This window comes from Zosterops lateralis (assembly GCF_965231275.1).
Source record: "Zosterops lateralis genome assembly, chromosome: 2".
Lineage (NCBI taxonomy): Eukaryota > Metazoa > Chordata > Aves > Passeriformes > Zosteropidae > Zosterops > Zosterops lateralis.
The window spans coordinates 101,503,740-101,529,837 of NC_139763.1; the positions used below are offsets into that span (position 1 = coordinate 101,503,740).

The 26,098-nt window shown below is 39.7% G+C and overlaps 1 protein-coding gene across 4 annotated transcripts in view; it reads right to left on the reverse strand.

The window, feature by feature from the left end:
- Nucleotides 1-26,098, reverse strand: part of UVRAG (UV radiation resistance associated) — a 95,933-nt gene that overhangs the window by 18,425 nt on the left and 51,410 nt on the right. For all 4 annotated transcript variants that reach the window (XM_083855898.1, XM_083855899.1, XM_083855900.1 and 1 more), the window contains one exon: nucleotides 12,620-12,698. In XM_083855898.1, the coding sequence (XP_083712024.1) occupies nucleotides 12,620-12,698 (79 nt within the window). The remainder of the gene's footprint in view (nucleotides 1-12,619; nucleotides 12,699-26,098) is intronic.

Genomic DNA, 26,098 nt, shown 5'->3' on the forward strand with positions numbered 1-26,098 from the left:
CATGCCAAAGCCTCCACTAAAACCATCTTAAAAGACTCTCACCACAATTTTGACTTAGCAATAGCAAATAAGGCACACAAACAGCAATCAAAGCAGAAGAGAGAACCGCATTTTATGCTGTACCTTTGAAGGATACTTATAATCAGTTATTTTTAAAGCATGCTTAGTCTGAAGTAACCTGATTTGTCCCACATTTACAAGGGAGATACTGATATTGATAAGATAATTTCCTGTTATCACAAAATCCTAGAATGGTTTGGGTTAGAAAGGACTCTTAAACTCATCCAATTCTAGCCCCCCTGCCATGGGCCTAGGCACCTTCTGCTAGACCAAACTGCTCCAAGACCTGTTCAGCCTGGCCTTGAACACTTCCAGGGGTGGGGCAGCCCCAGCTTCCCTGGGAAATCTGTGCCAGGGCCTCACCACCTTCACAGGGAAGAATTTCTGCCCAGTATCCCATCCCATCCCATCCCTCTGGCAGTGGGAAGCCATTCTTCCTCGTCCTGTCCTTCCACTCCCTCTCCTGGTCTCTTGGAGCCCCTTCAGGCACTGGAAGGGGCTTTAAGATCCCCCTGGAGCATTCTCTTCTCCAGGCTGAACCCCCATCTCTCCTAGGCTGTCTCCAGAGCAAAGGGGCCCCAGCCATTAGAGCATCTCCATGGCCTCCACTGGACTCAAATTAACAAGTCCATGTCCTTCTGATGTTGAAGGCCCTTCACTCTCTCACTTTGACCTATAACAGTGATAACTATCATTGGAGATGCTACACAGTCCCTGGACCAAGACAGACACTAGTACAGTTCAGAAACGTTGATCTCTACAGTAGAGCAAAATGTCCTCACAGAGCTCTGGCTGATTCAGTTCTCAGAAACTGCATCAAATTGAGATGCAAACTTTTTCTCACCACTGGTTCTTCCTGCCCCAAGAACAGCCTGTCTCTTTCCTCTCCTCTCAGCCTAGAAAATTTTCATTCACTTCCATATGAAAGGTAGGGGAAATTCATGCACAAAATCTACATATAGGAAAGATTCAGAAGTGATCAGGGAAACTATATTCTCATCTGATAACAGATCTAATTCCCTTTTACTGTCTTTGATTTGTCCTAGAATTACCTACATTAAGCTGCTCCTTCCTCTTGCATTCACCAAAACACAAAGTCTGATCTTTATTCAAAGACAGAAGCAGCCTCAATTCTAAATGCACAGTAACTTGTACTATTCTGCCAAACATTTATTAAGCAGTTTTCTTTTACTTTTTAAAACTGCAGCAATATTTATTACTAGACTTTGGTTTCACAGTAATAGTCTTTATTGGAGATAGACCTCAAGAAAATAAGAAAATGGGAGTATGTGTTTGAGTACACGTAGAACACACTGTAGAACTAAGCATTCAGATGAGCCAAAAAGCTCCATTTCCTCAAGAACTCTCTCACTGATATTTATGAAACTCTTTTTGAGAGTAAACACAACACCCCTCCAGAGAGGTCTCAAACATTAGCCTTCATGGTTCCAGTCTTGTATCCCAGTGAGGGAAACCATTATCAAAGACAGGCCGGGAGAAATAGCCAGTCATGTAAGTAAAGTATTCCCGTAAAACTTAGCAGTTACTGGGCTTGTTACAAAAAACAGCATATATGGGCCCCTGTTGAGGGTTAGGTTTGTTCCTTTTTTACTCCAAAGAATTTTTTCCTCATAAGTTACCAAGGAGACTAAGTGTTGAGTATGTAAGGGTGCTTCACCAAAACAAAGAGGTGGCCAAAGCTCGGAGGGGGAGATGGGGGAGATAATGCGAGTTTTGGGGCAGGTAAAGGACAGAGCTGGAGGCAGCTCCAGCCTCTAGTTTTTCTGGCATTCGGGGAGAGAGAAAGGCGGGGCTGCTGCTTGCTGTGGGAGGAGTTCACTGTCGCAGGAAGGGTCCAGTCCTGGGAGGTCTGCCGTCATCTGCTCTCCTGTCTTGGAATTCTGAGTTTCTCCGCCTGCCCTGCTGGAGCTGGGCCAGCCCCGCCATCGGAGCTTCTTCAGCGCTGCTCTTTTTGTTACAATGTGACCCTGCACCCCCTGCCCTGCCGGGACACCCTGCCCCTGCCTGCCAGGGACATCCTGCCTTTCCAGCCACCAGCCCGGGACTTTCCACTGTTCCAGCCTGGTGCTCTGAGGGTCCTGCAGGGGCACCGAGACCAAACTGCCCCGGGTTTGGTGAAGCAAAGCCCTCAAGGTTCTTGGTACTGTTTTGTTATTAATGCTGTATTTGTTTTTATTAATTATTACATTATTATATTAATTATATATATATAATATATTACATTATTATATTATATTATATTATATTATAATAACGTTATTAATGTTGTTTTTGTTTGCTTTGTTATACATACTAGTTAAGAATTGCTATCCCTATCCCCAAATCTTTGCCTAAAAGCCTCTAACTGTGAATTTATAATTGGAAAAAAGGGGTGGGTGGGGGGATTTACATCTTCCATTCCAAGGGAAACTCCAGCTTTCCCTGGCAGATACCTGTCTTCCCAAACCAAGACAGCCCTCATGCCCATAAAGGTCCACCTCATATGCCACAACTGTTTCATCAAAGAACATTTAAAAAGGCAATTTAGAAGATAAGAGTGGTTACTAGCCTCCAAAAAGCTTCCCCCACTCCCCATGAAGCACTCAAATGACTAAACCCGTGTTTACTGCAGTCTTGGTGAATTTATAGCTTGATAAGATGAAACTATAGAGCACCTAACCTTTACTGGTTCAGGTCAAAGCTTCTTAAAAGCGTTCAGTATTGCTAATTGATGTTTACTGAATTATAGGAAATGGGCACACTTATTCCCTATGACTTCATTAATCCTGAGCTTTTGTATCAAAAATCATTACATCAGGCACAGAACAAGAGGTCAGATGTGCAAAAGTCAAAAGGAGAAAGATAAGCAACATTCTGTGCCTCCATCTTAAATGTGGTATTTTCTCTGTGGTAACTCCCCAAATGTAATTCTGCATACCTGAAGTTTGCTTTTTACCTATATATCAACCTATGAATACCAGAAGGGCAATATTCTCAAGGGAATACACAGGTACGTACAGAGAACTCTCCCAGCTTGTCCTTGATGGAAATCAGAGAAAATATATGGTTAGGGTTATAGTGCTACATAGTCCTCCTCCACTTATCTGTTACTTTCACATTTTAATAAAGCCACACCAAAACCAGACAATTTTCCCATATCAGTCCAGCTCTACCCTGTACCTTAAGATGTTGCAGGAAAGGAACCTGCAGAATTATTTCAGTGGACAAACAATGAGCTCCATTAGATGTTGTAAACACAAAATCTTTCAGCAATTTGCTCTTTCATGTTGTGTCAGGAAAGCCCTTGTTTTAAAATGGGTGAAACTGAGCTTCTGGCTGTTCATTCAACCAGGTTTGTGAGCCCTGCTCTTCTAGATGAAAAGGCTTTTGCTTCAGGAAACCTTTACTCAAAGAGCAAGTGATCCAGTCCATGACACTGAGCTTAAATGGAACAAGAATTTGGGGATTCTCAGCACCCAGCCACATCTTGCACTTCAGCTGAATTGCTTTCCAGGTATCTATTAGGTTACTGTCAGTGAACAAAGGAGACTGAGTTGTAAAAAAAGATTAGATTGTGAATCAAATGGGAAGCCCTCTCACTTGAGGAGTACAGAATAAACAGTTTAACTGTGAAAGACCTGCTTCTTATCAGGGTAACGCCAGCATTCAGTGAACTCCACTAGGCACTAAGACACATCAACATGGGAAATGATTTCCCATATGATGGATGATATTTTCAAACTTTAAAACTGAGGTCAGAGAGCATTAAACCACGGACAGTTCAGTCCTGGTCATCCTGAAAACATCAACTTGTACATGCCAAATTGAAGCAGAGCTTCTCTTTTTTCATAATTATAGAATATTAACTTCACAAATATTCACATGAATTACACACAAGGCCAGCAAAGAGAGATGCAATAACCCCTTTAGTATTTCCAGTCTCTTGAAAAACAAAATACTATAAAACTCTGTTTCCAAACATCCTGGACTGACCAAAACGTGAATGAATCCATACATTATCAGACACTTTTATTCCATTTTTTTTGAGAACAAATGGAATAAAACCCTAAACTTCAATCACAGTACATAAAAAACCTGAAAGGTATTTATGGATGATAAAGTAGCTGACATACCAAAAGCTTTCAAAACAGGTTTTGTGCCCTGATGTGCCAAATCTTTCACACAGAAGTATGACACAAATCCTGACCCGAGGAGTACAAAACACACATATTAAACTATACAACAGAAGAATGTGGAGGCGAAAGTGAAAGGTAATGGAAGCTCAGGAAAAAAAAAAAATTCTAAACCCCACAAGTCACAAGTCAAACTTATCGCTTGCAAATAAAAGATAACAAGAATTTCTATGCATTAAAGCAAGCGAAATTTCAAGAAATTAGATGCATTTTACCATAATTTTTTTTTACCCATTAGGAAATGGGCCACATGGCAGAAAGACAGAAGGCTCCAAAGGAAGAAACAAGCTTACAAAGCAGGACTTGGAATTCCATAGATGTGCACACTTTATATTTGAATGTCCAGCTTTGCCTCCAGTGTACACACCCTATTTGTTAAGAAAAACTATACACTGCAGCTTTTTCCTACACTGATACATTGTGCCAGGGCTTGGTAATAGACTTCCTATCTCTTTCAATTTTATAACATAGAACTTATATACACTACAAAGCAGCTGAAGCTGGCAGACAACATGTATTTATGTCAGATTAACTATATCAGGAATCCATTTGCCTTTTGATTAGTCAATTTTGGTTCTATTTTAAAAACATACTCATTTTTCTAGGAAACTTTGCAGTCTGAAGAGCTAATGCACAGAGATGATGACAGCTACACAGTACAAATCATCCAGTTCTAACCCCCCTGCCATGGGCCTAGATACCTTCCACTAGACCAAACTGCTCCAAGACCTGTTCAGCCTGGCCTTGAACACTGCCAGGGATGGGGCAGCTCCAGCTTCCCTGGGAAACCTGTGCCAGGGCCTCACCACCCTCACAGGGAAGAATTTCTGCCCAGTATCCCATCTAACCCTGCCCTCCAGCAGTGGGAAGCAGTCTCCCTTGTCCTGTCACTCCAGGCTCTTATCCAAAGTCCTTCTTCAGCTGTCGTGGAGCCCCTTCAGGCACTGGAAGAGGCTCTGAGGTCTTCTTAAGCTGTCTCTTCTCCAGGCTGAAAAACCCAGCTCTCCCAGCCTGTCCATACATGAGAAGTGCTTCATGCCTCCAGTCACCCAACTACAGGACTGCCTGGGCTTAGGCTGCAGGTGCCAGGACCTGTATGGGTTGAACAGCAAAGATCTGCTCCTTCACAGAGCAAGTTAATATTGGCCTTTGCCTACAAAAAAGGATAAGCATGCTTTCTTTCAGCTGAACGAAAGCTGGGACTTCAGTTACAGCTACTCCAGTCTCATTTCAACCTATTTTGTCTTGGCATGGGCGATAGGAAAGGAAAAAAAGAAAGTATTTTCAAAAAGTTTGCAAAAAATGTATATAAATTCCTCAATTCTAAATGACCTGGCTAAGCATCATCTCACTGTTACCCTAGGAAAGTTTCAGAAATGAAACATCTCCTAAGACCTTTTAGGTCTACACAGCTGGAGAAGGAAGGTGCTTTGTGGTTTTTCAGGTGCAGTCCCTTCCTTTTAACATTAAAATAAAAGCTTGGCACTTCACAAGACTAGGACTAGACTCTGGCTTCAACCTGTGCTCTTTCAAGAACACTTTTCCGTATGTAGCTGAATTGGCCTTGGATTCAGACAGTGCATTCTTTCTGAACTGTATGTTTTATGATCTTAGTTTAGAGGCCTCATAAAAGATGTAGTGTGTAAGTCACAGTATCCTACACTCAAAGGGCCATAACCACTGCATATACACCACTACCCACAGAACTCTTAAAGATATTTCTGCTCCTTAGTGTTTATTGCCAAAGCAAATTTCTAGGTCTTACATTTCTGCTGTTCAACTTCCCATGGAAAAGTTTATTAGTTTCTATTATAGAGCTGATTTTCTCTCATGTTTGATAGTCTGACAGAGCCAGAAACTGAACCTCTTGCCTCATTTCATGTTCAACAGCTGAGTTTAAGTTCAGTCTCTTACGTATGGCACCAGTACATAAGCATTCAACTTTAATTCCACATGGGTATTAGGAAGATAGCACTTTAACTACACCTACAATATAATAAGTATTTTGCTTTTCTTCTATGGTTATGTGAATGCTACTTACTTAATTTGGGCATTAGACAAGCAACTCACCCACAGAACAGCATTTCCAGGAAAGCAGCACTGGCTGCTCAGCTTCTCAAGCAGATTACACAAAATATTTATGGTATACATAAATACCACCTGCCACCATGTGGCCGTGGACACACAAGAGGAGGGCTAAACATCAGTTACTTCCTTGGATCTGTACTCTATTGATGAGAAAAAGAACCTTGGGGGAGCTGACAAGAGTGATTTATGTTTTTTTCATATCAAATAGCAAAGTTCATGTGTTGCTAATGACTGTCAGACTAAAGCAGAACTATTCTTTGGCCAGGGCTGAGCAAGTCATGCCAATACAAATAGGAATATCAGTCTAACACAACTCAATAGCAGTCTGACAAAACAAATGAGGATAAGAAAAGAAGCGTTCCCTGTGAAATGATCCTGAGCACGGCATTCAGACTGAATAGAACAAAAAATAACTTTAGCTCATACAGTGTAACAAATGTCACAGGTTTCATTATCCCTGTAAGTGATGTCCGGAAGGTGATGCTCTGTATGACACCACATGCAGAGACCCACTAACAAAAACCAGTGATGAACTTTTTACACAGACAGACAGGGATAGGAAAAGGGGAAGAGATTTAAACTAAAAGAGGGCAGATTTAGATTAGATACTAGAAAGATATTCTTTACGCAGAAGGTGGTGAAGCCCTGGCACAGGTTGCCCAGAGAAGCTGGGGGTGTCCTATCCCTGGAAGTATGCAAGGCCAGTTTGGAAAGGGCTTGGAACAACCAGGTCTAGGGCTGGTGTAGGAAAGCTGTTGGTCTACGGAACAAGATAGTCTTCAAGTTACCTTCCAACCCAAACTGTTGTATGATTCTATGAACTGAGGGAAGACTAGACACATTCACTCCTTGGATTGGCTGTAGGAAAATAAGGAGTTGTAAAATGGTCCAAATTATTTGACACCTGGTTTTGCAAGTCTACTTTTCAAGAGCCAGTAATTTAGACAAGGACAGAACACCACCGTTCCTGAGGCCATGTCCAATAAAGCCAGATGGAGATAGTGACCAAGGTCACAGCAGAAGAATGAAAGGAGTCTCACAACAGTCATACAGCTGCCCTCTGGTTCTGTGGTAAAGCTGAGATAGGACTTAAAACAAGAAATACAGAAGATCAAGAGGCAAATTAATTTGATTTCCTTCAGTGGCTGACTGAAATAGCAAATCATGTGACACTTAAGAGTGTAAATAACTTGACTGCCCCATGCAAGAAAATAGCTGCAGTAAATTCCCCTCTTACTGGTACCTAAAGAAACCAGCTTTACAGCTCTATTGAAATTATGTCCTCTACAAGCAATCGTGGAACTGGTCAAGGAATAATGCCTGTCAAGCATCATGCAAGAGACAACCTCTTAAACACTTGAAGAGATTGGAAAGTCGATGATGAACAAGATGAACATGCTCAATGGCTACACATCATAAATGCATTAGACGTAATGACCAATTTAGGAGAGAAATCATTTAATATAGAATCACAGAATTGTTGGGGTTGGAAAGGACCTTCAAGCCCATTTCATTCCAACACCCTGCCATGGGCAAGGACACCTTCCACTCGACCAGCCTGCTCCAAGCCCCACCCAACCTGGATGGGGTTGGATGGGGATACCTCCAGGGATGGGGCAGCCACACCTTCTCTGGGCAACCTGTGCCAGTGCCTCACCACCCTCATCTTTCTGGGTATACAATTTTGGGTGAGTTGTTCTCCCACAGCAACACTGTGTGTGCTCACTAGGGACTCACTCACCTCAAGGAGGATGGTTACTCAATTAAGTTCAACTCATCATATGTAATGAAGAACTTATACTGAAGTCAGGCCAAAGCAATTAAGGCTCTGGGAACGAAGGAAAGAGACAGCAAAACAGGCAGTAAAGCAGCAATAAAGATGCTTTCTTTCTACAGGCCTGAGACTCAAAACTCAAAGCCACTGCACTCTCAATAACCCCTACTTCAAAGTTAAAAAAAATATTAATTAAATAACTGAGATAAAAAAACGTAGAGCAGCAAGACCACTGCTCAAGCACTTGTGAGAGCTCAGTTCCACAAGGTCCATTGTCTGTGGTGCAGCAGAACTGCGTGCCACCCACAGTGTATGTTCAGAACAAAGAGAACTCTGAGAGATACCCTTTTGACCCTGTTCTGTGTTCACTTATCACCAACAAAAAAAAAATCTCACCATGCTTCAGGGATTTCCTAATATTCATCCACCATAACAAGAGGTTTTCATGGTGTAGTCTCAATTACTCCGCTGTGAATACCAGGATGAGAGTTCCCTTCTTTCTCTCACTAAAGCCTCAGCTTACTCAGATACTCCATGCACATCCCTAACTTAGGAGCTACAGAGTTTATGGGGCTAATACTTACTGAATGCTCTCTCACTGTCAAATGCTTTGGAAAGCTGAGCAATTCACTCCCATTTTTAGCAACTCTATTATACTTCACCTTTGACAATGATAGTCAATTTTTTTGGTAGGTATTATTAGACGTAAGTGACTAATTTCTCTTTGAAAAAACCCCACATTTCTATGCTAGTGAGAGTCAAACAGCTGAAATCTTAACTGGTAATTTACGGCCTTAGATAATGTTATCCAACTCAAAAAGCTCCTCTGTGAACTTTGAGAGCGATTCAACTTTACAAGCAGAAAATATGGGTATTGAAACAATTTGTATTCACGTACAGATGGAAGTTATTATGAACTCTCAGAATTAACACACATTGTTTCAACTTTGGAATGTAACAGCAAAGCAAGTTTCTCCAAATAATACTTTACCAAGCCAGCACTAAGCTGCTTCTAATTCCAGCTGAATTCTCCTGAGTGTGAGATGTGGTTTCCAGTGTTATTATCCTGCTGTTTTACAAAACAGTACCACTTTATCTCTAGAAGAGTTTTTATGTCAGTAATTTTATTTAATATCAACCCCATCTCACTTCTTCCACACTCACGTTTCTCATTGCTGCCAGAATTCCAAGTAATTGTAAAAAGGAAATATATATATAAATCTGTGAAACCAGGGAAGCTTATACAAATAATTTCAAAATGTTTCTTTAAGTTGATAAGAGTTTTTTCGGGTTCTTTGTCACAGTGTTCAAAACTGGAATGAATGACTGAAGTGAGGTGACAGAGACACAGGCTCTTGTTTTCATGCTCCAGTGAAGTCACTGCTATTCTTCCCAGGCCTTCTCACAGCACACAGAGGGAATTAAGCAACTGATTTACATTTATTCTTGACGAAGAGGACTGGTTCTCTGAATTAAGGCAAGCACCTTTGTGTAATGGTCTGGAGATAAGAGAGAGGCAGCTGCTCATTCTCTGTCCAAACCTAATTTTTCACACATTCACAAGAACCAAGCATATCTGGATACTTCTCTGAAAGCAGCCATAAGGTCTGCTAAAAGCTACGTAAATACAACACTTTCAGCATCCCAAGGAACACACAAAGGATTCAGACAACCCTGGGTTTTTAGGTCAAGTCAGCTCCAGAGCACAGAGGTTTTGTGATGCATGTGTGCACATTATCTACCTGCTCGGCTTTCACAATGGAATTTCCCCTTGGCAGAACTACAAAAAGCAGAAATATTTGACCAAGAACATCAAAACAAAGGTGACTACAACAGTTTATGTGGACATCAGTAACACTTTCATGATTAAATAAGTAGTAGAAGCACTCCTAAAAATTCTGATTTACTTTTACTATGATTTTATGTCCAACAACATAAAATCTCAAGCATTAACATGTGAACCACTAGTGTTATACTAACCACTTTGAAGCTTGGCCATTGACCAGCTTGCACCAGCACCAATGACCCCAAGTAGAGCTGGAAACTTCTTTTATACCAATGAATACTTAAAGCCTTCATTTACTTTTGTAAGTTTAAACACATGCCACTGATTTTGGAAATCAACTGCAAGGAATTTGAAGGCAACATAGGTGAGTGATCTTGTGTTCAACCACCCAGAGTCCTTCAGAAACAGGACAAGAAAATCAGAATGACAGGTTTCAGTAGGTCCAAGAGTGGTAGCAACTCAGAGGTGACAAGTCAAAGAGATAAACAGGAAAACAAGTGAAGTGGTGACAGTTCCTGCAAAAAATACTACAAGGCACAAATGTCAAGTAACCCAAACTACATTAACAGGAAAGACAAGTACGCTGAGATCAATAAAGAATTCAGCATTTTGATGGAAAAAACGACAGAGCTCCTTGCTTGCATCACATAACTGAATGGGAAACTCCAGAATAAGGCAAAAACTAGGAAGGGCTGAAAGGCAAAGCAAGCAGCATCACAACTCACAAGCTACAGAATGAACTAGTGTAAGTAGAATGAATTAGGAAGCACAGATTAAGGAAAGCATTGATTTGATAGCAATGAAGAGAGAGATCTATCAAAGCATTTGAGGGAAAGACTAATCCCTTTTTCTCACTAATCTTCCCTCTGGAGGTCAAGTGTGAACAGCTGGCTGCCATTACTAAATACCACCAACAAGGAGGTACAGTCTAAGATACATTAACAGCCTGGCTAAGCGAATTTCCAAGATTAGTAGGACTTGATTAACTTTGTCTTAAGATATTTTAGCCTTTAAGCAATGTCAGAGGTTATTGTCCAAAATAGACTAAGTATGGGCAAATCTGAAAAACAGTAAATGCAATCCAAGCTTAAAAAACAAAAACACAGAAAGACTCAGAAGCTTTACTTCAGTTTGGGGTAAGGAATGGCAAAAAAAGTGATGGAAAAGAAAACTGGAAAAACAAACAAGACTAGTAGAAACTAAGCATAAGAAGGTCAGATTTTCAAGAATAAAACTGTAAGACTAATGTAATTTCAAACAGGTTAGAAACAGAAATGTCATATTTCTGTTGGAATTTAAATCTCTTGGCATTTTCTGGTATAATATGCTCACAAGCATGCTGGGGAAATGGGATATTGATGCAGTATGAGTGAATACAGAGAAAGTACTCTTTGGGTGAAGAATGGTTTATGGCTACAACTGAAGTGCTGGCAAAGTGGGATTCCACCTGGAATAACAGAACCCCAGTTTTATCCAGGATTTTTATTAGGTAATCTGGATAGGGCATAGGCTCAGATGTAGCCAGCATAAAGCTGAGACTAAGTTCTCAACCTCTGGTGTTACACTACCAAAGCAGAAATATGATAAGGAACAACAAAGTTCATCTTTAAGAATACATCAAGGTACAGCACGTAAAACGTGAATTAAACAAGTCACCTGCACAAATTCAGAATAGACTGTTTCATTGCTGTGCAGAAGATAACTGGGGCTGTTGGTTGCAGAGAATCATAAGATTTACTCTGCTAAGCTTTTAAGAGTACGAACTTGTTAGAACCCAATTAACTAGAAATAAATGACAAGATTCGGAAGCATTTCTCCCATCCTACTCAATGTTTTGAAAGCAACGGTAGCTCACTGTATCCAGCTCTGAGCATTGCATTTCAAGAAAAATGGATTCAGATGGAGAATTTGAGGCAAGAGAAGTGTTGGCAAGTGGTTTTTCAATGCATAGAAGTTTGCAAAGAGGAAGAGACTTAAATGGATCAGATTATTATAATATATAAACAGAAGCAAGACAGGTTTGGACTCAATGTCAGAAATTAGATGTTTTTAGTGGCCAAGACAGTCAAGTATTGGAACTAAGCAGTACTTGTATCAAATGCTTTTCTTCACAAAACATCACCAGGGACAGCATAAGAGCAGCTGATCCTGCCCTAGGACCACATACCAGTTGAAATAGCCAGGCTTCTTTCAGACGAGCTTTCTGAACATTCTCTGAATTCCTCACCAAATGTGTTAGCTGCAGGTATTACTGCCGTCTCAAATACAAGTTTGCAAAGTCTCTTGTATTTTTCAGAGTAAAGAATTTTTTAAAAAAATACATTAAAAACAAAGGTGTAAGATCAATTAGAGGATTTTTTAAATAAAAGTCACACATTTGCAATACTTCCTATTTTCTACGTATTGTATTTTCTTACAAGTTTTCAAAACAGTGTGAAGTCTATAGACCCACAGAATGTACACAGAATAATTTGAAAAGCAGAAGATTCATTATTATCTGGCAAGTCCTTCTCCAAGCACCACAGAAGAAAATCTCAAGCACAAAGCTGTAAGGTAAGTGAAAATTACGTTTTCAAGGACATTTTTACTAGTTCACAGGTTTTCACCACAGAGAGCAGTATCACAGGATAGCACACGCACACTTACATCATATTGACACTAAGCAGAGAATAGATATAAATAATAATAATAATTATAAATAATCTCAAGTGTACCAACCTGTGCTATATTTTTGTTGAGAAGATAAACTCCATATTCAAACTGAAGCTTCTCCCCTCCTTTTGCATATAAAGGAAATCTGATGGGAAAAAAAAAGGGGAGGGGGGGAGTGGAAAGTATTTAAGGTGAAATTATTCAAATGTTTATGTAAACTTCAAAAAGCCCCAGATTCCTTTTCCGAGAAGGTAACGATTTAAAAGCTTCCCTTGCTAACTTTTCCCAGGACCCCCTCCCATAGGATGTATTTATGAACCCTCTGCAAATACAGTCAATCAGCATTTAAAAACTGATGTCAAAACTCAGCTATGGAATTCCATTTTTAAAGTATCTCAGATTTTTAAAAGACACTTTATGATTCTCCCAAAGCTGCAACATCTCTCTCACCAATCAAAGTGTAATTTCAGAAGCACACAGCATAATTCCAGATCCCATGTTATCCCTCTGCAGTCAGCCAATCACGCTTGGTTAGCTCATTCCCAAAAAGAAATAATCTTTAAAAAAACGTGTTTTCTTCTGATCATTATCCTGTGATTGACAGAGTACAAACCCCTTTACACAGAGAAGAAATCTGCAGCTCACTTACCAGAACAACATTCAGAATAGAAGTGATTCCTTTCAACAAACTTCACACATGTACCAAAGGCTTGAGTCACAGCATCATAGGTCACTATGTCCCTTGCAAACATTTTATTACTGAACTTTATTTTTACTACATAATAAATATCGCTCACCATTTTAAATACTCAGATGTGGCAAATAGCTTATAAGAACATAGCATGGCACTGCTGCATGAGACAAGATAACTAAAATAATAGTCCCTTAAATATTGAAAGTCTTTGACAGTTTCTGCATTAAAGAATATAATTTCATACGTCTACTTAAAGAGTATCTGCTTAAGTGAAGCAGTTCTCAAACAGTTTTAACAGCTGTTTTGTACACTGTACTTCTAAGGATTGTCTTTTGACTCCTCCTCAGCACCAGAGGTTATGGGGTCATCATGGTCAATTCAGCAATCTTAGTACAAACTAAAACTTATTTTTATGGCAACTATGGCATGAATCAAACTTTTGCCTTTTCACAAACCACGTCCTGCAGCTCCTAATCAAGATGCTGAATGAATTATCTACATAAGCCCCACACTACAGTAAAAACCAGTCTCTCTCAAATATAAGATAACAAATACAGGAGATCAATATCTACTAGAAACAACACACATCCTGGAGAGGTGATTAGGCAAAGTCAATTTTATCATCCATCAAGGATGATAGAGTACATTTGTAATTTCAAGAATTATATAGTGCCATTAAAGCTATATATTAACAGGTCATGATCACAGCAGATCAAATATCGAGATGTCAGCTTCAGGTTTTATGCTACTTTCAAACTTGCTAGGTCTCTTAAAGTCAAGGAACATAAAAATCTCTGTGAATAGTATATATCTAGTTCACCTTGCTTAATAGATCTATAAGTCAAACTAGTTCTCCATGCAAGAAAACGAAACTTTTCCAAATGAACATACGCTACAAAAATTCTGCAACACATTATTCTAAGTGTAAAATACAAAGCAAGAGGAATTCATTTCAATATCTCCAATTACACTACCCAAACAGAGCAAAGGTTAGATTTAAAGGATAAATTTACAATTAACAGTCTAAAACTAACCCATTTTTTTTACAATAAAAGCACCATTAGGAACACCAACAATGTTTCCCTAGAAGGTAGCATTTCATGAAGTCACTGGTAATGGGAACCATGTATTCTATTATTAGACACAGAGCTCTTTGATCTATGCAGTACAGAAAGGGGGTAAAAACTGGCTTAGGGTGCTCGCTGACATCTCCCACACACAGATTCTTTTAAAAGGGAAAATTAGGCTTTTCTGCTTATCACGTTGATCCTGCTTCTTTGCCAATATCCACATTTCTATCCTGTAACTTCCACTAATTGATCTTGAAAGGCTTTAAACCACGTACATCCTCAGGTCAGCTTTCACAACATAATCACTTAAACGAGTGTCTTGAAAACTGTCTGTGGATGTCTCTGCATATACACATTTATGACTCAAGAGAAAAATATTACTAAGTTTTATGTCTCTCTGTATTTTATCTTGCTTGCCCATTAAGCCTGGTCACAAGCAATAAACTCAAGGGAGAGGAACCCCAACATTTTATATAGTGCTTCAGTGAGTACAATTGAACCCAACTTGAACTGCTGCCTCCCTGTGTGAAATTCTTCTTGCCTGCTCCACAGAAAAGCATTGTAAGCTTAATCTCTCCCTTTGGCATGCTGCAAAAAGCTGAGTCTGCTGTGTAAGGATTTAATTACACTAAATACTTTTGAAAAACATGATTTTAGTGTTTTTATAATCACAAAACACATAATAAAATTCAAAATGGCATCCGCCTACCTATTCTACTCCAAAGTGCACCTTTCTTCTTTCCATTCTTGCTGTTATATATGGGGAAAAATCACTAAGCTCCTTTAAAGCAGAACACAGATACTTATTCTGAGATTAAAAAAAAAATGAAGGAGTGTGGTATGTTTAGTAGAAAGAATCAAAAAGCACAGGCTACAGGTACCTTTTCTATAATCAACAATATTATTTCTATAATCAACAATATTATCTGAGAGAAGTTATCAGATGTTGGAAATTTGTTCTCAGTTCAGAATAGAGCTCAAAAGTTGAGCTCTGGTCCTCCTTAGAGTAGTACTTACCCACTAGGAAGCCATGCATCTGCCACGTGAACAGTCAGGAATTATGAACAAAACAGCTTCTGCCCAGTGAGAGCCAACATGTGCCTTGGTAAAAATATGTTGTCGTTTGCATACAGCTACAGAATATGACATTTCAATAGCATGTAGACTTCTTAAAATGCAGTGCTAACACACCCTGAATTTACAGTAGATGATCTATTTCTGTATATAAAGAGACAAGCAATACAGCAATAGTAGTTTTAATAGTGACTTGTAAAGAAGATTCTGCTTTAGAGAACGTTAACCTGATGCAAGAAAAAACCCACCATGTTTAGTAACTTGTAACAGGTTTACCCCATTTGGAGCTGTTTCTGTACCTGGTGCTTCCATTGCTTTCAAGACATATCAGCAATGGTAAGAGTAAGAGCCTGTACTGGGGAAAAGCACAAGAACTAGAAGTGATATGGGGAATAATCAGCCAGCAGGCATGCATAAAGGTGGCTTTAGGATCTGTGAGAATTGTGCCAAAGATGCTGAAATTAAACAAGCCCCACTCTGAATTCAGAAGGTGGAGAACTCTGGATAAGAGTGATCCAAACTGCACACCAGACTGATATGAACCAGATGGTCAATATGTGCTTTGAAGGGCTAAGATAACTTCAAAAAGATTCTTGATCTTAAAAGCTTACATTTGTTTTGTGAGTCTCATGTTTTGCTTATTTAATCCTATAGGACTGTGACAAACTTTAAGTTTTACTAATTTTTTTTTGAGTCATGTTCTGTTTCATAGGGCTCACTGGGATACCAGTGTTACCCAGCTGCATCATAATGCATATCTATAATAAACCAAAAAACACATGCGGGACATTTTTAGGCACACAGCTCATATCCCTTTCCATGGCATGTCACTTTGGACAAAACTTGTGTTTTTCTATCGAGATGCCACAATGACTGAACAGTTTCTCCCCTAGTGAACCAACACTATTATGTTCAAGACCTAAGCATTCCCAGCCCCACAAGAAGACATTTTGATTGTCATTTCTCACAAATGACATGACAACAACAACAAAAAAATAAAATAAAATAAACCCCAAAACAAAAGAAGCAGACAAAAGACACTTTTAATCATCTCTGAATAACTTCATTTAGCAGAGCTTAGAATAGAGATGACAATTCATTTGCCCTAACCTCTCATCCTCATGGACTTGACCTCTCTCTCCCATCTCTCCTGCTTGGAGGGTTCCCAAGAATAAGCCCCTCCTCCCTACCTGCAATCTTAATTTCAGCAAGTCATTATCCACCAGTTTATTTCAATCCATTCCTTATTACTTCCTGCCACACTTCCTAAGCAGACATCAGCTACTGGATATAGAACTCTTCAGCTTAAAATTTGCTTTTCTATCAAAGGCACCTAATATTCAAATATTTAAACCTATGGAGGATCTGCTGATATACAATGAGTAAGGAAACAAGTGTGAGCAGGTCGAGGCTTAACAGAGCTGTGAAAAAGAAAAAGCGAGGCAGAGGTTACATGTTGGGTTCAAAGTTACCCTGATGGGGAAAAGTAACATCAAGTCAGTATTCTAAAAAACAGCTGAAAGTCTACCTGTAATCCACGCTGAAACTACAAAACCAGCACATGACCATCAACAATGGAATTAAGTTTTGAGTTCAAGGACCTCACAACACTTCACAAATGCTAAGTTTTTAAATAGTTAGTTTGAATATTTGTATAAAAAAATGTAATTCTGGTAGGTATCAAGTTTAAAGGTACCCAACTACACCATCAACAGGACTCTCAGGGAGCAGTTACTTTGTTTAGCCTAATTAGATTTCATTCTAACATGGTATTTAATCAAGTAGAACACTCTGTAGACATAAGAAACACAGGTAACTCTAAGAAACTTAAAAGCAAAGTATAATCTCATTAGAGTAAATCCCATCAAGGTTACAAAGACTAGACAGGATACTAAATCATCCACTCTGGTTTAAAAGTCTTTCTACTAAAAAAGAGAAACCCAATATATGTATTTCCAGTCAATATGAAAAACCAACAGCGGCTGGTTATCAGCATTTCTACTCCACTTGATTCATGCAGATGTAAACAGCTGAACAGAAATCTCATTGTCAAACCAAGGCAAATTCCAATTTTCAGTTCAAGAAGGATTCCTGAATATGTATAAACATATTTGTGGTCTGGTGGCAGTACAGGAGTAGCAGACAGGATTTCATATGAACATTTTTGCTAGTTGTGCTTGTTTAAGAGCCTGAAGGCAATTCTGCTAGAAGTCAGCTCTGTAATTTTATGGGATCCCTGCAGGAATCTGATCCATGAGACCACAAGCCACTGCTTCATGTTGCCATTCATCCAGATACGAGGAGATAATCTTGTAATCATAAAGCTACAGCCACAAGGAAGTCCAATATATCACCTCTAAGGCAAGTTCATACTGCCCTATAGGCACTCAGCTATCGTAACATTTTCCTCTAAATAAACTTCATCCTTCCTAGCGGTAGGAAGGTTAAGTCACCTCCCATTGTTAATTTAGGTCTTTTCCATGATTCAAGATGTAACGAAGAAGTCTGTGCTCATGTGCTACTGAAAGTAAAACCAAGAAATTTCAGGGGCAGATGGAGAAAAAGCCTCTTGCAAGTATTTTTCATTTTCATATTTACAGTCTGAGGTGTGATGCCTGCAGTTCATATCCATAATCTATTCTGGTAGGGTTTTTTCCTTATCAGGAGTATTATTGACTTCTCAACAAAAATAAAAGGGTTGCAAACACATCTTTTACTGACTTTTAAAATCCCTGGCTTTGGTAAGAGCACAGGCAACAATTTGCTAATATAGTGTCTTCCAAAACTCCTCACTAATACTGATGTATTTAAAAATCAGAAAACTGACTACAGAAAAAGAGATCTTTTCAAGCTGCCCACAAATACTGATTCTGGAAAACCACAGGCCTGTTTCAAAGCTAAAAATATTATTACACTACTTGTGGCATTTTAAGCATTAAACAATTCTTACAACTCAAATAAATTGTGCTAAGTATTCTACTCTAACCACTAAAAACTCTTCACTGTCCTACTTTTTCCAGTTGACCTTCAATAAGCACTTGTCAGCCATCAGGATTTCATTTAATTTCGTATCTTCAGCTCATGTTTTTCTGTTTTACATAGTCACTTTGGTGCTTGATGAACACTCAAGTAAATCACTACAGGATTCCTGGCTCAGGCAGATAGTAAAAGTTGAACGAATCCTTATTCCACACATTTATTTCCGACCTCAAGTATCTCTTACAAATTCAAGTCCAAACACATTTACTGTTGTGTTCCGTGATTTATGAACTCTGCATCCAGAAATATCACACATGTACCAATATACTGATGATCCACTTTTATTGTCTATAACCACCTGCCTTTAACACAAACTATTTTTAAAGCTTATGAAATTGCTTCATTTTTAACTGCTTTCACCTGCTTCTACTTTGGTAATACACCATATGTTTTAGATCTTTTATTCTCTCTTCTGTTCAAACTTCTGGCATATCCCAAATTATATTAAAGTCTCAAAGTTCAATCTGTACTTCAGAAAGCTCTTAAGGGAAGAAGTCAGTAAAATAATGGTTTTTACACATCACATCCAACTGTATTGCACAGGCTGAAGTGTGGCACAATTTAAATATCATATTACGTCTCATTTGGCAAATCTAAGTAAAATTCCAAATCTAGTTTGGAGTCATGTTACATACCCTTAACTTTCCAAGTGATTCAGAACTTTAAGGACCAGTAATATTTGCAGCTTTATAAGCTAAATTAGGACACTTAGGCTTTAAGAACATTAAATTATCACAAAATGATTTGTCTTGGAAAGGACCTTAAAACCCATCTTGTTCCAACCTCCTACCACGGGCACGGACACCTCCCACTAGACCAGGTTGCTCCAAGCCCTGTCCTACCTGTCCCTGCACATTTCCAGGGATGAGGCAGCCACTGTTTCTCTGGCAACCTCTGCCAAGGCCTCTCCACCCTGACAGAGAAGAATTTCTTCCCAATATTCCATCTAACTCTGCCATTTGGCAGTGGGAAGACATCCTGCCTTCAAACTCCAGGCTCTTGCCTAAAATCCCTCTGTAGCTCTCTTGGAGCCCCTTTGTGCACTGGAAAGAGCTCTAAGGTCTCCTTGGAGCCTTCTGGTCCTGAGGCTGCCTCCAGAGCAGAGAGGCTCCAGCTCTTGGAACACCTCTGTGGCCTCCTCTGGATTCACTCCAGCAGCTCCACATCCTTCTGATGTTAGACTCCAGAGCTGGAGGCAACTCTGCAGCTGAGGTCTCGTCAGAGCAAGACAGAGAAGCAGAATTCTCCCCTCTACTGCTGCCCATGCTGTAGAATCAGCCCAGTATACAGGGGCTTTTGGGTTCCAGCACACATGGCCAGGGTGCGTCCAGCTTCTCATCCAGCCATTTTCCCAAGCTGTCCTTCTCCTCAGGGCTGCTCTCAATCCACTCTCTACCCAGCCTGAACTTATGTTTGGGATTGCTGTGATCCTAGTGCAGCACCTCGCACTTGGCCTGGTTGAACTTCACGAGGCTGGCACAGGGCCACCTCTTCAGCCTGTCCAGGTCCCTCTGCATGCCATCCCTTCCCTCTAGCACCACATAGCTTGGTGTCACTGGCAAACTCCATCTCACTGTCCACATCATTGACTTAAAAGTTAAACAGTGCTGGTCACAATTCCAAATCATGAGAACACCAACCATCACTGCTGTCCATTTGGACATCAAAACACTACCCAGTAGTTAAGTGCAGATTGGAATCCTAGTCCAAAGACTAAATGAAGCTGACACCACTGCACTTTCACATCACCATATTTACATTATCTTTGATACTTCCTGCCCAACCGGGTCAAGTTTGTCAGAGAACAAACTCAGCTTGGCTTTTTCTTTCAGTTCTCATTTTCAAGGACAGTAAGCAAAATGACTGCAGGGAGGTGGCTGCAGAGCAGACTTGGCAGAATGCAGCTAAAACCCAGTTATTCACTATCATACTGATAAAGAACTGATGTAATTTCTGTGACTGTAAGTCACTCATGTCATAGCAGAGTCATCTATCAGATCTGGGGGAAAAACTGTGTCTCACACAACACTACTAAAAATGGGTCAGTTACAAAAAAAATGAGTTTCAAGCTTTAGACCATGGATAGGACACTCAATACAAGGATAGGACTAAATAGCACAATCCAGATAAGATAATGGCCTGAAAAAGTCACAAGTTCTTGTTTGATATGTCTGAAGTATGAGGAGCGTACAAGAAAAGGTTTAAATATTTACTGAAGTTTGAGTTATTTCAGCCTCACCTCCTTTTGGGGTCTGCAAGGGGGGTTGGAAAGAACTAGTGTTTTCCCTCCAACCTAACCACATCCTGTTTGCTCACCGTAATGGAATGTTGTATCCAGAGGAGGAAGCTTGTGTTATTTAAAAGTCCTGGGACTTCTCTGAACCAGAAGAAATTAAACTCTGAAAGTTTAAGTGAGAAGGACCACCGCTGTCCAGACAGCTCACTTGAAATCACAATTTCCCAGGATACTTCAAATTAAATACTAGGACAAATAAGCTGCTCAAGAGCCACAAGCACCAAAATATCCAGCATTCCTAACATCTTAGCACTCCACCTGAAGATCAAGGTGCAAGAAGTTTTGGCTGCACAGCTTTAAAACCTGCTTCATTCTCAGATAAGCTGCACCAGAGTTCTATCAGTTTCAGAGCAGAGACTGCAAAATATTCTGCGGAAGACCCAAAATTAAATGAAGAGACAGAAAAAAGGATTACAAGCATGCATTTTGCTTGTAATTACAGATTATGAGTTACAAATCACAAGCAAATTGAGACTGGATTACTATATGGTTTTGAGTTCCTACTTAACAGAAAAAGCTACACTTGTAAAACAAATTTGATGACAAAAACACAGACTGCCATGAGGAAAATGTATACCCCATTCAAGCTTTATACAATACAAAAGTAATTAGTTTACTGGGAAAAGAAAGCATTAGTTTAACTTTATGGAATGTATTTTCAAAATGCTTTTTCTGAACAGTTCAGATGATGATAATCAAAAGCAGAAGGATCTTTCTGTGATAAGTGTAACTGCTGTGACCTTGCTTTTGGAGAATACACAATAGCTTCAGTATGTACAGACCACGAAGAGAAAATAAAAGCAAAGATCGAGATTATGAAAGTCAGGCAGTTCCTGACAAGACAGTCACCACGTTGTACAAGAGGGTATCATTCTATGGCTTCAGCAAATAATTTCAAACACCTCAAAATCACAGCAAAGAATCCACAGAGCCAGTGACACTGACGGCGTTTTGTAAATTGGGCATTTCTGTGACATATTTCAGCTTGGATTCAAGGTTTGCACCATATAAGCCATGATGGATGTCACAACACATGGACTACCTGTAAGGACAGAGCAGACAACCTAGCTATCAGAACTTTAAATCTCACTGCCACTGAAGGATCTTTTTTAACTAGAAGACACTTGATATAGATAAGTGTCTGCTTATTTGAGAAAATGAAGTAACGTTTTTGAAAAACAAACAAACAAACAAAAAAACCTCAATAGGAGTACAGTGTTCCAATGTGCCTTGTGGGGCACAGCAGCGGAAGAAAGTCAGCTCCTGGCTGGATTATAGCAGTGGTAGCAAAATTTCTTTCCCCAAATAGCAGCTTGACCATCCTCCTCCAAAAGCCGAGAGTGAGTGAGAACATCCAACTGCCTCAGCTCCCTCAGCATTACCTGCCTCTCTTCTCTTTCTGAAAGAAACTCCCAAAAACCAGGAGTGCCACCAGACACCCTTTATCTCTGAGGCCTGGCCATCCTCCCCCTTCCTCAAAGCACCCAGCCATCTGTGCGTCTTAGCAACCCAATGGGAAAAAAATTTCACAAGTAAAAATGAAAGAAAAATGAAAAAAAAAAAGGGCAGAAAACCTAACCCCCCAACACAATGGGAGTAAATTAAGACTAGTATGTCTTCACAGAAACATTCCTCAGCTGGTCTCAAATGTCTGGGGTCAGTGGTCTCATCTACTGCAGCATACAACATCTGCTTTCTCAGACTGGCCAGGAGCATGTAAAAACTTCTAGTTCCCAGAAATAGGATTAACAGTATCTAAATTCATTAAACAACACCTGATCTAATTCTTTATCTGGATACAGCAATGTCTGCTGACTCAGTGAAGGCAAAAGCATGGTTTTGCTGATCAAGAATCAAATAAGCCAGGATTGTAGCTAAATATCCTCAAGAATTGTAGAATGTAAAATACAGTTCAAGATAAGTTTATAGCAAAAAGCATTCTCTGAGCAATACAGCTGAACCCTTAACACACACTCAACCTATCCCAAAGAATCAACTTTCTTTGATATTCAATTTCTCAAGCAATCATCTCCCTCCATCAGAGTTTGCCAAGATTTCTTCCCAAAGCTGCCATTTCATTACCTCACTGAAGTACCAAATATGATTAACGACTTCTCAATTGTTTTGGAAAATCTTAACATTAGTGAAAAGTTATTCTTCACGTGCTTGTGTTCTGATTTTTCAGACTGCTTTGTCTGCAAGTGACTTATTTGTTACCAGGCACAGAGCAATAACAACTTAAGTGGTGTTGTACTAAGTCTACTGCAGCTGAAATCCTGATTTTCCCATTCTTCCAGACTGGAGTAGGGACACAATAAGGAGGATCACTTACAGATTATGCTCATTCAACAAGGGGATCACAAATGCCCCAAAATTATCCATAGGCCAGTTCAGCAACACTTATCTCCACTTATTTGCAAATCCAGCTTGCCACATTTAAAAGAAATTAAAGATCATACATCAAGAAACATCATTTGGAAGCATTTTTGGACCAGAACTGGCAAGGAATCCCATATGTTTGCTTTATTCAGAGGCCTGAAAAGAAATTTTTTATATCAGAACTTCCACTGTCAGTAACTCACTTTTCATGATTCAACACTGTGTGAACCACACACAACACACCAGTTTTCCTGAGCAATGCAAATGAGTAGGTCTAAAATACAACTCCAATGTACTAAAATAATTGCTTTAGTATGTGCGGATTCAAAATATGTCCTGCCTGATCTACTTAATCTTCTCCACTTCTCTGAAATTTGGTCCCCCCTAAACTAATGAAAAGCGCCCCACACTGGAGTAATCCAGTCTGCTGGGGTTTGAGTTCAAGATTCAGTCAAACTGTGGAGATACATCGACATTCCCCACAGGCAAAGGTGCTGCAGACCTTGCACATCAACTTTAGTTGTATTAAGATAAACTTACTCAATGATTTGCATCCTTAAGGAATACAGAACCACACTGCAGACTCAAGAAGGGCACCTGTGGTTCATGCTTGATACATTCTTCAGTTGCAACAAGTCTGCACCATCCTGGTGGAGGGCGACCTGTTGTTTTTTTTAGTTATGCATTTGCCCTTCCCACAAAGGCTACAGCAATTAAATCAAACTGGCCTTCAAAGTAACAGCACCTAGAAAAATCAAACATCAAGACAAACACTGACTAATCACTGCAATCTTCTGGCATGCTTGAGGTTCTCAATAATGATCAAGCTGAGCCACAGAAAAAGACAAATTTGAGGTGTAACTCCACATCAGAAAAAATAGTTTCCAGGAAATTACTTCAGGAACAAACCTATCCCATTTAGCTATATTATTATTTAGCTGTATTTTGATCCTATTTTCTATGAGAACCCAGTATTACAATTGACAGATGTTTCCTATTTTAATGTCAACAAAAGATATTTAGAAGGACAAGTAACCCATGGTAGGTAGCATCCTTAATTTCACTCCCCCTCTACACCATTTCATACCACTTTTGGTTCCTGAGGTGCATCAGTCATAAAAAGCCTGCAAAGATGTCAGATGCCTCAATGTACATGCCCAAGACTTGCATGGGAGCTTTTTGAATCCTTTGGCCTTTGCTATCTGTGATTGTCAGGCAGACTGAAAGAAAAAAAAAAGTCTTTCTATAAATTAAAAAATGCCAAGGAAACCTTTACAGTTGTTTACTGTTAGCTCGACTAATGCCAAGTACTCCTGCAAAGAAATGCACCAGACTAGATCAGGTTCCTTCCATTACTGTCTGGGTTCCTGTTTGTTTATCTTTAAATGTTTTATATATTTTTGGCCTTTATAACACCGAGTACCAACAAATTCAATATTTAAACATATGGTAAAAAAAAAAAAAAAAAAAAAAAGAGAAAAAAAAAACCCAAAACAAACAAAAAAAGCCTTTCCTGGAGATCAGATAACTCTGCAATGCAATAAAACATTTCATTTCTTGAAATGTTTTCCAGTTCCAAGTTACCTAGCAGGGACGTAAGAGTTCTTGAAAATCTTTAAGAGACATAGTAAGAGTGATAGTGCAAAAATATAAATACAAATAATTTGTTTGAATGTGCACTTCACTTGTCCAGATACACAAAGCATACCGGAAAGGTGATTAAACTTAAAACCCCCTATTTCTCTTCTTAGAGGAATATATATATATTTCCAAGCTGTTTATGCTCAAAAATACTATGACATGAGCAGCAACACCAGCACAAGGAATGTCACAATTTATGTCTCACTCCAGCCAAAATAATCCTTATTTTGCCCTACGCTGGCAGTCATTCTTGATTAAAAATGTAGGAGCAGACTAACAGAAGCATTAAATACAGGGCTTGAGAGAGACAGTATCAGAATACATCAGAAATAGTTTCTTCTCAGAATTCTCACTCTGTTGTTGAGCATGTGATGAAGTGTTAGGTTTCAGTTCCACCAGAACACTGCCAAAGAATTTAGGTGATTTATTCTGCAAGCAAGCTTCATTACTGGAGAGAAGAACATATTGCTATGTAATATGTAAAGCTAAGTAGCTTTAATTTGGGAATTATATATCCATAGACTCACAGAATCATTAAGGTTCTTAGATCTTTAAGAACATCCCAAACCCAACCACTCACCCAGCACTGCCAAGGCCACCACTAACCCACGTTTCAAGTGCCTCATCCACAAAGTTTTTAAATCCCTCCAGGGATGCTGACTCCACCACTGGACCAGGGCTGGACAACATTTTCAGGGAAGAAATGTTTCCTAATATTCAATCTAAAACTTCCCTAGCACAATTTGAGTGCACCCAGTGTGGTGAAACAAGCATAACAAAAACTCCAGTGACAGGAGCCGTGGGGGTTGGGCACCACTTGTGGAGTTGAAATGCAGTGAAAAAGCCCAAAGCACAGGTGGAAAACAACAGGGCAGGGCAGTGGCACCCAGGCTTTCAGAAGCAGCTGAGAGACACTCCCTCAGGAGAGGGGTCAGGGTCCTCTTCCCAGTGAGGTTAGATGTTGAAAAGGTCCCAGTTCAACAGCTGCTCTTGCGAGCAGAGGCTCACCCACAGAAAGGAGAAGCAGTGAAGGACAAAAAAATTCCACAGCAGCAGTGAATCCCCTGGGCAGCAGCAGTCCAGCCCAAAACCTCAACTGTCTCCACTCTGATCTTGAGAGAGTGAGAGAGCTGAGCCCAGCCCCTGATCCCCAGCCAATTCTTGCAGTATCTCTGCATTTCCCAAGAGAAAATCTCCCAGCTAAAAGACAAGCAAACTGCACTCCTTCCCCCTTCCTGGCCACATCTTTTGTCTCTCAAGTATCTGTCGTTCCCATCTCTTAGACAGCAAATGAGAGAAAAATTTCCTGAAAAAGAAAAAAAAAACAGGAAAAAAAAAAAAAATCCTAACCT